This window comes from Canis lupus, chromosome 33, assembly GCF_011100685.1.
Source record: "Canis lupus familiaris isolate Mischka breed German Shepherd chromosome 33, alternate assembly UU_Cfam_GSD_1.0, whole genome shotgun sequence".
NCBI lineage: Eukaryota > Metazoa > Chordata > Mammalia > Carnivora > Canidae > Canis > Canis lupus.
In genome coordinates, this window is record NC_049254.1 from 13,570,189 (window position 1) to 13,583,878 (window position 13,690).

The 13,690-nt window shown below is 38.3% G+C and overlaps 1 protein-coding gene across 9 annotated transcripts in view; it reads left to right on the top strand.

The window, feature by feature from the left end:
• The window catches only part of BBX (BBX high mobility group box domain containing), a 268,781-nt gene that overhangs the window by 223,668 nt on the left and 31,423 nt on the right, over positions 1-13,690 (top strand). For all 9 annotated transcript variants that reach the window (XM_038582723.1, XM_038582722.1, XM_038582727.1 and 6 more), the window contains 2 exons: positions 9,013-10,021; positions 11,033-11,171. In XM_038582723.1, the coding sequence (XP_038438651.1) occupies positions 9,013-10,021; positions 11,033-11,171 (1,148 nt within the window). The remainder of the gene's footprint in view (positions 1-9,012; positions 10,022-11,032; positions 11,172-13,690) is intronic.

A 13,690-nucleotide genomic window follows, 5' to 3' on the forward strand; every position in this document is an offset into this window, starting at 1 on the left:
CACTACTGAAAGAGTCAGTAAGTAAGGGCAGTTGTCAAGGTAAATCGTCAAGTTTGGAAAGCAGAGGCTCGTGTTCTCAGAGCACAGAAGAAAGAAAGGTAGAAAATAGTCACATAGGATTGCTGCATTTGGTCTGTGGTCAGTATTCTATTTTGCTTTATCTCAATTTATGAAACTAGTAATATATTAAGGTCAGGTTGAAGAACAGGTGCTTGGTCTCTACAGATATATTTACTCATCGTGTGTAAAAAAAAAAAAAAAGTCAAGATTGTAGATATGGTGGTTCCAAGGGAATTGGTAAAGTTGTCTTGAACCCTATTTATTAAAAGAGGATATTGACATTTTCAGAGGCCTGACTCCATGGTTTTTCTTGCATTAAAACTTGGAAAAACCACTTCTAATTAAAACCAAAGACATAGGTAAAGGTGAATTTATTTTCTAGTGTCTGTAAAAATTAGGTCTTAGGAAAAATGTTGGCTCATTTTAAGAAAAGCTGAATTATAATAAAATTACAGAGATTATAGGGATGCCTGGGTGGCTCGGCAGTTGAACATCTGCCTTTGGCTCAGGATGTGATCCTGGGGTCCTGGGATTGAGTCCCATATTGGGCTCCTTGCTGGGAGCCTGCTTCTCCCTCTGTCTGTGTCTCTGCCTCTCTCTCTGTGTGTCTCTCATGAATAAATAAGTAAAATCTGTAAAGAAATTATAGAGATTATATACCACATTGAAAAAATTAGGAAATGCCATCCCTCCAGGCACATTAGCATTCCCCACCACTGCCAGTTATAGGTGGTGTTTGATTGAAGTGACTTCTTTTCATTTTCTCTCTGTCCTGACATAGTGTTGATGCTCAGTAGTACCCTCCATCCTGTTGGAACCCCCTGATGCCCAGAATCTCAGGGGACAGCTCTTACCCCGGCCCCTCCCTATACTCCCTATAACTGAATCCTAATACTTACAATCGAGGGGATCTTTTCTTTGAAAGTGGTGTATTTCTTTCTGTAACTTTTTATGCAGAGATATGAGTCATATTTATGAAACTCCTGTCCTAAAACTTACCATCTCATTCCCAAACGCTTCGGCTTATTTTTGGAGGAACTGAAATACAGGAATTCTCCTAGTGACTTCCTTAAACACTTCTAGGGGAAACTTTAGTAAATGGCCTATGGAACAAAGGTCACCCCACCCCATCTGGAGTCTTGAGAAATGGTATAATCTCTGAAGAAATAGTAAAGAGAAACACTTAAGCCACCTTTCCACCTGGCTATGTTTCTGTAAACCAAATAAAAAACTGCTTAATATGCTTAATATGTTGAGAGATGCTTAGACCACTCACTGTTCTATGACCAGTTATCTTTTATAATAAAGAAAATTAAATTTTCCTAGCGTCATTGCTATTGTTTATTCTCTGAAACCATCAGCCAGTGTATGTTTATGGCAAAAACATTCTGGTTTTATTTAATTATGGGAGAAGCAAACATCTTGGAAAGCACTGCTAAGTGCCATCCTAGGGTTATGTCTACACTGTTTTGGCAGATAATAAGCCAGTACAAAATGACTATAAATGTACCTTGGCTGCAAAACATTTATTTTGTACTAAAAGGCAGAGATTTTGAAATTGAAACTTCTTGATTAGTGTCGGTCGATCTTTTTTCGCACTGCCTTGTTTTTAATCTAGCTGGATCCTTTATAATAGACAATGAAAGACAAAAGATAATTAAGAGTGAAATAATATGGTACATTTTGGAACAACTTATCCATTTCTTTGTACCAGTTAAAGGTCATCTACTTCTGTGCTATTATTCTTATCTAGTACACATGATTAATTATTTTTCACTGGTCATTTCACTAAGTCTTTTATAGCAGAACACATTAAAGAAATGAATCGATACCTTAACATTTGTAGAAAGAAATACATTTTAAAATGTCTTTGATTCAAAGAGATAAAAGCTTGCTTAGCACAGATTTATTATGTCTCTGTAGTCCCCAATAACAAACCCTGAGCCTATGTTGTGATCTTACCTAAACTGAAAATGGTAGTCTCCTTGAACTCAGGAACATAAGAAATAATCCCTCCACTGCACATTTCATCTCACCCCTTCAACGTTCCTATTGAAAGTTTTCTTTGTAATCATTTTTGAGGATAATTTTTTATACATCTGTCCAATATGTGCATCCTGTAGAACCTCAGTTTCAGCGTCCTTGGTTTTCATTTTTCTTTTAGGGGTGAGTTACCATTTCTTCCGACACGTCACTGTCAGGCCATTCTGACTACACAAAACAGTGAGGAACTTCAGTTAGGTGTCAGTTATCAGAAGTAAAGCTAAATTATCGGTGATTAGTTTTCACTGTTGATCTTGGGAACCATAAGTAAGGAAGTGTGAATGCTGGTCCTAATTAGCATTATTCTGGGTTTGTTTGTTTTTGTTTTTGTTTTTTTAATAGATTTGTAAGATAACTCTGATATGAATCAGAATGCATTTTAGAATCCTCAGTTACCTCAGAATTAATGAACCGTTCAATACAAAACAATTATGTGTGGAATGCTTTCTTTTTGAAAGGTACTACGATATCCTTGGAGGAGAATACAAAGGTGAACAGGATCAATTTTGTGCCCCTCTGAGTTATAGTTATAAAAATATATATATAGTGCCTGAGGGAATAGATAATAAATATCAAATATTTATGCCAGGCCTTTGATTTAAAACATTAACATTCTGACTTCTTTGAATACAGCCATGGGAATTCCATCCAGAAGGTGTCCTGCAGACGTATTACGTCCTCACTTTTAAAGAAGGTTATTGTTCAATTTAAAATAACAATAGAAGAATAAATTGTCATTTGCTAAGGCATATTTTGTTTCGAGGCTTGATTAATAACCAACCCTCTATTAAGGGCAACTTGACTAATTAATAACAGACATTAATTCTGTGCTTCCCACAATGTGGTTTTATTCACTTCAGTTCACTCTGATTTATGTTTCTCTGTGTCCACTGTGCTAATCTGTATGCATGTCCATGCATGTGAACAGAATGTAGCTTGTATGCACTTTAATAAGTTTCACAAAGTTAATTGATAGATTCTCTCAAAAGTAGATGAAAGTAGATGTTTGTACCCAGTAGTAGAACTGAGCTTAACTATATGTTTAATGAGAGTAGCTTCTTGAAAGATAACTGATTTAAGATCTCCTGCATCTAATTTTGTTGTATATGTTTTTTTCCCAATTACAGAACCGTTCAACCCTAGAATGGAAAAATTAAAATACTTAGCGTACCAGGGCCATGACGTGCTACTAATGATATCCATAGGACGAGTACTGTTACTGCTATTTGCTAATGTTGATTCTGTATGGCACAAGGCCTCCGAGGGGTGGTTGTCAGAATACATTTATTCCTGTTCTCTACTAGCACTATTTCAAGTGCTATACATGTGCAGCTCATTGAACCTCCTAGTATTCCTAAGAGAAATACTGTTAACATCCATGCTTTATAGATGGGGAAACTAAGGCACAGAAAGCTTTATAGAAAATGAGCATAATCACAGGAAGAGCCAGCCTGCAGTCCCAGACAGTCTGGTTCCAGAATCCCTGCCTTTTGAAATAGCTTCTCAATATAGAATTTGCTCATATCTAAGAGTGATGTGATGGCATCTTCTAAGAGTCACCAAATCCATAGCTATTCCCAAGTTGTTTGTTTTATGTGGAAATATGGACTCTTAACTCCTGGAGACTTTTGAAAATTATTTCTAATAATAAAATGTTTGAAATCATAGAAGAGATTATAAAAACTGGGAATTAAAGTTTCCCCCAAAAAGGTCTTCTTTTTTCAGATGTGCTATTCCAGAGTCTGTTTTGATGGTTCGTATCTCTGGTGGCTGGGTGCCTGTGTCCCCTTGATTTCCAGCTGGGTTCAGCCAGTGGGAGACTCTGGTGGGAAAATATGGAATGAGGGGAAGAGAGGAGCCAGGATGTGGGAAGGGATGGGGATGGCTGGGGGTAAAACAGAGGTAACATCTCTTCCACGTATTCGGTTCTCTCCATTTAGACCGACCATGGTTCCTTCTTCCTCTGGGGATCTTCCCCCCCTTTGTTCCTGCTGTTGCTAATCCCTAGATTGCCTCACCAACCTCCTGTTTGGGCATCATAGTTCTTCGTGTCCTATGTAACCAAACTGTGCCTTGCATTAAATTCCCTCTGCTAGATGTGCTTTAAGTTGTTTTTTGGGTTTTTTTTTAAGATTTTATTTATTCATGAGAGACAGAGAGAGAGGCAGAGACATAGACAAAGGGAGAAGCAGGCTCCTCACGGGGAGCCTAATGTGGGACTCGATCCTGGATGTGGGGATCAAGACCTGAGCCAAAGGCAGACACTGAGCTGCTGAGCCACCCAAGCGTCCCCACTTTAAGTTGTTTCTGTCTGCCTAGTTAGACCCTGACTAATATACAAGCCATTTTCATTTTCCAGTTGGTATCATTATAAAATAGGCTAAGAATGATGTTGGCATACTGTATTGATTCCAGCAAGACTTTTGACACACACGTTTTGTGAAGAAAATGGGGGGAATTTAGACTGGATTATAAAACATTCTTTGATTGCTGAAGCTCATTAATGTTCAAATAAACCTGATGAAAGGCCTCTAGAAATCTGCCAGAAGGCTCTGTCCTTACCCATGTCCTTTTCAACATTATCAAAGATTTGGATGGATGGAAACACAAAAAGCAGCCTTATAAAAATGTGTCCATAACACAGAGATGGAAAGTAATGTAGTTCAGAGGTTGAAAGGACAAACTTTATAAGGAAAAATGGAAAATCTCACATCTATGTACAAGAAATACAGAATAGGAGAGACTAAGTTTCCCAGCATATTATCATATTATATGTGTAAAGAAATCCAGGATTTTTATTGACCACAAACCCAGTACAAGCCAGAAGTTTGACCCTTTCTTTTTTCTTTTTTAATGATTTATTTATTCATTTTAGTGAGAGAGAGCACACGTGCATGTGCATGCAGGGGTTAGTGTGCAGAGGGAGAGAAAGCAAACTATCTTTTGAGCGTGGACCCTGAAATCACAACCTGAGCCAAAACCAAGAGTTGAATACTTATGGGACTCCAGCACACAGGAACCCTGATCTTTTTTTTTTTTTTTTTTTTAATGGGAGGGGAGCAATTCTTCATCTTTGGGCCCCATTGGAAGATGAATTATGTCCCTTTCAGCTGGCAAGTTGGCAGTCCCACTTCTCATCTAGAGTAGTACGGAAGGCTAGGAACTTACTCTAAGAAAGATACTAGTAAATTCACATTCCCTGGCCCTCATGAAGCTTTTTATGTAAAGTGTCTACACTTTTGTGTCACGACAACCCAGTGAAGCGTGTATTACCCCATTTCTCAGCCTTTATTTCCCCATATGGATTCAAGTCGAAGTGTGGCCTTAGGCAAGCACTGTGTTACTTGGTCCTGAACTCAGCTTACTTCAATAAAGCCCAGTTCTCGCTTCAGGACACCAGTACTACACATAGATAAGAGAGTCCCAAGTTTTGAAAGGACGAGAAGCTTTTCCATCTGATGAGCAGTTAAGGGAATTGGGATATTATGCCAGGAGAAGAGACTTAGGGGAACATATATCTGTCTTCCAGGATTTAGAAGTCTTTCACATGAAAGAGTGGATTACTTTATATGACTTTAGGGAACAACTAATACTGACAGAGTAATATTTTCCTCAAAATTTTAAAGATTTCTGAGGTAACTGCCCTCTACTGTGGTCACTGTGTTTGGGCAGAAAGTTGGATGATATTGTTGTAAAATGAATTTCTGCATGAGGGAAGGATGTTAAATTTGGTAACCTAGACTGACATCCAGCTATGAGAGTCTGATTTGTGTTTATTTTCTCTTTTGGTTGGTGAGATTTATGATTTGTAGTTTTTTGACTCAGAGTTATTTGTTTTATTTTTATAGTTTTACTTCCAGCAATATAATTGTTTTTCTTATAATTTAGGATTAACATACTCTATTTGTGGGGGGGGAAAAAACTTTTAAGAGCCTGAAACAAGGAAGTAAAGCATGACTAGTGCCTGGTGTAATTACCTCCACAAGAAATATTATGCTATTTCCTAGAATATGTCCCCAGAGTGAATGTCTGCATTTGTTCCATTTCATTCCTAGCTGTAGAATTCTATCAGGGGTGATGAGGAGGATCATTTTGAAATATATTGAAGCAGAGAATGGAGTTTGCAAAGTATTATTAGGTTTGCTCAGATGAACCTATGCAAATACAAACTGTTGGCGTACCACTATAAAAACTAGCGCCCATCTGGGACACAGTTCCTGGGATGACTTATTAAAGGTCACCAGAGTGATATGATAGTGGCTGACAAAACCATAAAATTTACTTTGAGGAGGATGCCTTTCAGGTCTTCTTTCCAGAACTAGCATAGTCTCTGTCCCCAGGTGGGGTGGTTCTTCACGAAGGGCTATGATAATCGAGAAAGGAAAATTAAAATTATTTCAAAATTGACACAAAAACAGCGAGTTATCCAGTGAAAGTAAAACATGCAGGGAAGATTAAATATATCAGTGTTCTAGAATTAAAAGAACATTTTGCTTGGATCTTACCTCTAGTAAGATTTACTAAAGGGAAGTTCTCCGTCTTCATAGCTATTTGCTGAGGCCTAAAAGTTAACTTACAGGATTTCCCAAAAAAGATAGCTCCATCATGAATCGCTAGTACTTCAAGTCTTTCCCGTGAATGATCTGAAGGGCTGAGTGCTCTTTTCATATTCATTTTTTTAAAAAAAACTTACACGATCTGCCTCCTCTCCCCGTTCTCCACTTTCTTCTCAGAGTTACCAATTATAATTCTCACAGAAAGATTTGAGATGTATTGAAAGTAGTAAGGGAAAAAATGTGGTAAAAGAGGATCTGATATTTAATTGAATGTCTCATCTGTTTAAAAAACGAGTTTTATAGACGCTAACATTGCTGATCATTTGACGTTTGATAAACTGGTGATTTTTTTTTTTTTTTAAGTATCAATTTCCTTACTCATGGGCTTGATTTCAGTGCTCAGAAAGCCCAGTACGCTTTTTCATCTAAGTTGCTAATACAAAATAGGTAAAATGAGTAATGGCTAAGAACTCCTGTGCTGCCCTTGGCCTAATAATCATCGTCGTCAGCCTCTTGATGAATCCTCAAAGGCATTGAGGGTAACTTATTGATCTTTGTATTTTTGTTGCTGTTGTTATGTAAATTAACCCATTTATTATAGGCTAGCAGTGTTTCATGTGGTGGAGCTTCTGCTGCTGGACTTTCAGTCCCTTCAGACTGGTAATGGCAGATGTTACTGTGGCGGCAGAAGGGCTGGTGTAGGTCCAGGCATATCAGCTACCAGGTTCATGCAGGAGCCAATCTCCACCTCTCATCTTTTCACCTTGATCTTGCCACAGAAAGAACGAATGCACTGAGCCTGCTGGCTTATTTCAGTTTTCCTTACCATTTTTTGAGGAAGGAAACAATAAAGAGTCCCATATTTACCAATCATTCCAACCTTCTGGGTGCATTTAGCCATGTTGCCACAAACTAAGTCTAAGCCCACATGGTGGTCTGGTGGTCTTTTTATCTTTAGGGTCATGAGCCCAGCACTTAAGAGCCTTGCAGGGAATGTTTATGAATGAAAATCCAGGTACTGAAAATAAATTTTACGGTAAGCTGCAATTTCCCCTTTCAGAAAACAGCTTTAGATAGGAGGTGAGGTGCCTAGGAACTGGACAGGAAGATGGCAAGAGTTTCCTTTAAGGTCCTATGCGTGAAATTTGGGGAGTTTAGAAACATAGCCGAATTGCTGCCAGATGTGTTTTGGTATTCAGAATTTTTCAGATTTTAGGAAAATGATATAGTATATGCATCTTACACTATGCAGCTAATTCCCCCAGGGCATAATGCAAATGCATGAAGATTCTGATAGCAAAAGCATATGAATAGTCCCATTATGTATGATGAATTAAGATGTTAAGCAATTTCACATTAGTTCTGGTCAGAATTTGCAGGCGAGTAAGTTCAGATCAGATCAAGTGTGCCATCAAATGAGTCTGGAAAAAAAAAAAAACACCACCGCTTAGTGTTAAGCACTTTTGTGATCCTCAGGTTATCTGTCAGTATCTGAGGACTGTAACGTCTTTTTCATTAACCAAAAGCTTCTGTAGTTATTTAATGAGTCATGTTCTCATTTCTAATTTCAAGTGGATAGGTAAAAAATGTTGCTGTTTTTCTCATTTCCCCAAGAAAAAAGAAAAGGCAAACGTGTGAACAGTCTGGGGATCCTCATTTAGTCAGTATTGCCATCAGTACATTGTCTCCTGTAGACCTCACAGAATTCTCTAAGACAACTTTTATTTTCATCCTTTTTATTTCACAAAGAAAACAGAAGAGTGAGGGGTAAAATGTCTCATTCTCATTCTAGGCCACAAAGTTAAGCACGTAGCAAAACTAAGACTCAAACTTGGGTCTTCCAGCTCCGGAGCCCATCTTCCTCCTACAAAATTTGTGTTTTCACAGAAAAAGCTTCTGACGAAGCTGGAAAATGAGAATTCGGGTATATGCTTGTCTGAAGTTTAATGAATATGTCATAATGCCTCAAGCTTTTGATTAATTTGAGTCATTTAAATTAGTTTGGCAGAAGTGTACCAATTACTGTAAAGTTTGTCTTGATTGTTTTTTAAGAGGGATAGACTTTATTTTTTTAAAGCGATTTTATTTATTTGAGAGAGACTGTCAGAGAGAGAGAGAACACGAGACGGGGAGGGCCAAAGGGAGAAGCAGACTCCTCACTGAGTGGAGAACCTGATGCAGGGCTCCATCCTAGGACTCCGAGATCATGACTTGAGCCAAAGGTAGACACCTAACGACTAAGCCACCCAGGCACTTCAAGAGGGATAGACTTGATGAAAACTTTAAGCTAATTTCAAGTATAGAATAATAAGGCTCTTTTTGTTATTCTCCCATTTTTGTTTGAACCGTTTAGATGTGTCTGGCATCAGAGGGGGTTAAAATGGAGGACTCAAAGCTAATGAAGGCAAAAGAATCAGATGGTGGAAGAATTAAAGAATTGGAGAAGGGAAAGGAACAAAGAGAAATAAAAATGGAGAAAACAGATGAAGCCAGGTTACAGAAGGCAGCAGAATTTGAAAGACCAGCTAAGGAAAATGTCAGAGATTCTAAGGAACTAAGAAATTTTGAGGAGCTGCGAATGGATGATATAATGGATATAAAAATGGAAGATTCCAAAGAAATTAAGAAGGAAGAACTAGAGGAAGATCAAAAATGTAGTCACTTCCCTGATTTTTCCTATTCTGCCAGTAGCAAGATCATAATAAGTGATGTTCCCAGTAGGAAGGATCACATGTGCCATCCTCATGGAATTATGATCATTGAAGATCCCACAGCATTAAACAAACCAGAGAAGCTAAAAAAGAAAAAGAAGAAAAGCAAAATGGATCGACATGGAAATGATAAATCCACACCCAAGAAGACTTGCAAAAAGAGGCAGTCTTCAGAGTCCGACATTGAGAGTGTCATGTACACCATTGAAGCCGTTGCAAAGGGAGACTGGGGCATTGAGAAACTTGGAGAAACCCCTCGCAAGAAGGTCCGCACATCCTCAAGTGGCAAGGGAAGCATTTTGGATGCCAAGCCACCAAAGAAAAAAGTGAAATCAAGAGAGAAGAAAATGTCCAAGGAGAAATCCTCAGACACCACCAAAGAGTCAAGACCTCCAGATTTCATTAATATTTCTGCCAGCAAGAACATTTCTGGTGAGGTGCCAGAGGGTATAAAAGCAGAACCATTGACGCCCACAGAGGAGGCATTACCACCCAGCCTATCAGGACAGGCCAAGCCTGAGGAAAGTGACTGTCACAGAAAAATAGAGACTTGTGGTTCCCGGAAATCTGAGAGGTCTTGCAAAGGTGCTCTTTATAAAACCCTGGTGTCTGAAGGCATGCTCACCTCTCTGCGAGCTAATGTTGACAGAGGTAAGCAACTTCTACAAATATGAAAAGAATATGAAAACCTAGCAGGTTTTTCCTTTAGACTCATTGTGAAGAACCACCATAAAGAACGAGATGGTATCAAAACAATATTTTACATTTGTACAGTTCTTTATGGTTTGTTATTTTAACTACGTGTTTTCTAGCACCATTGAGGAGATTTTGTATTCTTCTTGTAGGTAGTTCTCAGGATATATGTTCAAAATAAATCAAGCTTTTTTTTTTTTTTTTTTCTTTTCCCTTGATATGGGCTGGCTTCTTGTTTTGAAGGATCAGCATTGCATGTTTGGAGCTCTTAGTCTGGTTTTTAAAACTGATGGAAAGAATTTTCTGAATCATGCAAATATATTCAGCAGAATGTTGACCTATAGGCTCCAAAAGCAAATAACTTATCTAGCCTTCTCCATTAGGTACTCAAAACTAGAATTGAAGTGAAGGGCTCTTTAAAACACTAAACCAGTTCATGTGTATACCTTTATTTCATAGAGTGTTTTATATAAATTCATCTGTTTTAAAATATAGCATCTGGCTAGGGAACTACCTCTTGCCAAGCTGAATTCCAACTTAGAGATGTGTGAATACTGGATCTTAACAAGCCCTGAGTGAAGATCCTTGGGAGTACATAGTTCTCCAGGGACATCATTCCAGTAAAGTCTTGGGGGGAATTAGAATTAATAGTGCCCACCAGCCAAGGGCTTCCACAGCTTAGTCTGATTCTCTAATGGAAAAGCTGGTACTAGTTAGTCTGTGTCTGGAGTCACACAGTGCACACTCTGCCCCTTGAGTTATGACAAGATACCTGACCTCAGAGGCTGGACACTTTTTTTGCATGTTGTATTATTAAAGGTGGTTCATCATGAATCACTTAAAGGACTTTGAAGTTGAAATAGTTACCAGTAGCGTCATGCAGATGATACCTGAGGAGTCAACAACATCATTTGTAAAACAGCCTCATCCCAGTGTACCAACTGCATTCTTTGTCTTAAATTTCCTTAGGGAAACGAAGCTCAGGAAAAGGAAACTCCTCTGACCATGAAGGGTGTTGGAATGAAGAAAGCTGGACGTTTAACCAGAGTGGGACCAGTGGGAGCAAGAAGTTCAAGAAGACAAAGCCAAAGGAAGATTCTCTCCTTGGGTAAGTACCTGTGAGCACTGTCAGCACACTGCACAGACCCCGAGTGCGGTAGGTTTTCCGGGGTCGACACAAACCGCCGCCTGCTTATTCTCGAGTATTCATCTAGTGCTCACTACAGTCTTAGTGAGCACAGTAAGAGAATAGAAATCCAGTGTGTCACATGATTCCTGCCGTTACCGTGGTTGTGTGAGTGACACTGTCATTCATATTTTAGCTACAGTACAGTGTATGTAGACTTTAGACATAGGTCTGAGTTTGAATTGAGGCCCATCATGTATTAGTGGTGTGACATTAATATTGCCAGGACACATTTTTCCAACTCAGGTTTACAATGGATATTATATAAGCATGTTTACATTTTGCCCATTTGACTTACTGTACATATTTTATTTAATATTTCTAAAGGTTATGTATATATATTTATAAAATAAGAGGACAGCTCAAAAATGTAGGGTAAATACAGTTATGTTTCTGCCTCTAACCTTTTTTGTTTAAACCATGTTCTATTGCTGCAAGATAAAAATGTTAGATTGACTATTCCCCTGCTACAGAGAATATTCAGTAATTAATTATGTGTTGAAATGCAGTATCAAGCAATAGCATACATCAAGATAAAATCAATAAGAATTACTTCATTTTTAATGTTATTCCGAAGACTCTTAATATAAAACATTTTGTTGGTTGGGAGATTCAGTACTTTATATTGGTGAGGAAAGTATCTGCATATGCAGTTGTACTATTTTAAAAATCCTTCGAGATTTCTTATTAACCCAATTTGAAAAGAATACATTGAATGGAAATAAGTGCATTTTTATATTTTTTTCACAAGTATGTTTAAAGGTTTGCAAATTCCATGCGTTGGGAGTATTTGGTTTATTCATAAATATTTGCATTTCTGTTAGTAGAATAATGTATTTTTTTTTTCCCTTGGAAGTTACAGTGCTTTAAAATCTGGTTAATTCTGAGGCACTAGGTCATCACAAAGTAGGAGAGAGGTAATTATTTCTCGTGTTGCTAAATTCCTTGAGACTTTTTTTTTTAAGATTTTATTTATTCATAAGAGACACAGAGAGGCAGAGGGAGAAGCAGGCTCCATGCAGGGAGCCCCATGTGGGACTCGACTCGATCCCAGAACCCCGGGATCATGCCCTGAGCATGAGTCACACAGGCGTCCCACCTCGAGATTATTTATTTTAAGATGAGATTTTTATAATTCTTAATGTATTTCCTTTCGAATATTGTAAAAGTCCAAAACAGTTCACATTAGTCTTGCTTACACTAAACAGTGACATAATTCTCATATTCATTATTGTCAAATGGTATTTTCAAATGCAAGATTTCCTTAAAAAGTGGCCACTGAGTTGAGGACTAATGCTCTCTATTTTCTGGAACAACTATTGCCCTGTGGGTCTAGTCACAGGGAGGAGCAGGCCTCACTGCAGACAGTATGCAGTCCCTGGCATTAAGCATAAAGCAGGCATTAAGACTCTCCAGCAGAAAGGTGTCTGATGCTTCCATTAGAAACGGCTGATGCTGTGAGAGGTGATTCCGCCAATCTTCTCTGGGAGCAAGAAAAGTTGAAACAGTCCTTTGAAAACCTCTCCCTGAAAAAAGATTGGTGTGGGGGTTGTTTTAGTTTTAATAATTTCTAAGGAAGGCACATGCATGAAACTGGGAGTGTGGCTTTTCTGTAGGCTTTAAGCAACAGTAAACCTCTGCTCTGTCCTGTGTTTCTGCCCTTCCCCCCTTTGTATAGCCCTGTCAGAATTAGACTCTCTGGGTCTGCTTTGTTTAGAACACGCCAACATAGTGCATGAGCAGTGAGAAATGCCAGTTCTCATCAGTGTTCTCTGAGATTTCTAAATAAGCATTTTAACCCCTTTTATCGTAGAAAATGTGTTGTTTGTAGCCACAAAAAATTCACTGAGTATTGGCAGTTCTAATCTTCCAGACCTCCCCCAAGAGAAACAGATGATGATTCTAGGTGAAAAAAGAAAAGAAAAAGAAGTCCCAAGAGATCTTATGAGTTCTATCTCACATTTTCATAATTTTCTTTTGGTTTTTCAGAGTATCTGAAAAAGTCACAAATTTATAGATCCCTTTCTGATAGTATCTGGTTATTATCTGATTTTCCATTAGTATAGATGTTTCAAACTGCAAAAAAAAAAAAAAAAAAAAAAAAAGGTTTTATTAATGATGGAGCATCACCCCCACCTACCACCCTCCCTGCTTTGATAGAACGTAGTAATGGCCTTTTTCCATTGACCATTCTGATGGTCCTCAGACTGTCTTGTCTCTGCTGCCCAACTCTTAATAGTTTTAGGTGGACAGACCTCAAGTATATGCCCTAAGCAGCAGCCTGACGCATTAGCTATTAGCTTCTTATAAGCTAACTCAAAGCTGCTCTCTTCCCAGAATGCCTTCCATTTTGCATCCACAGCCATTCTGCTGTAGTTTCTCCCATCTGTTTGGGTTTCATCTTAGTTAATAAGTCTGAGCAAGTGAAAGGATCCAGGAGG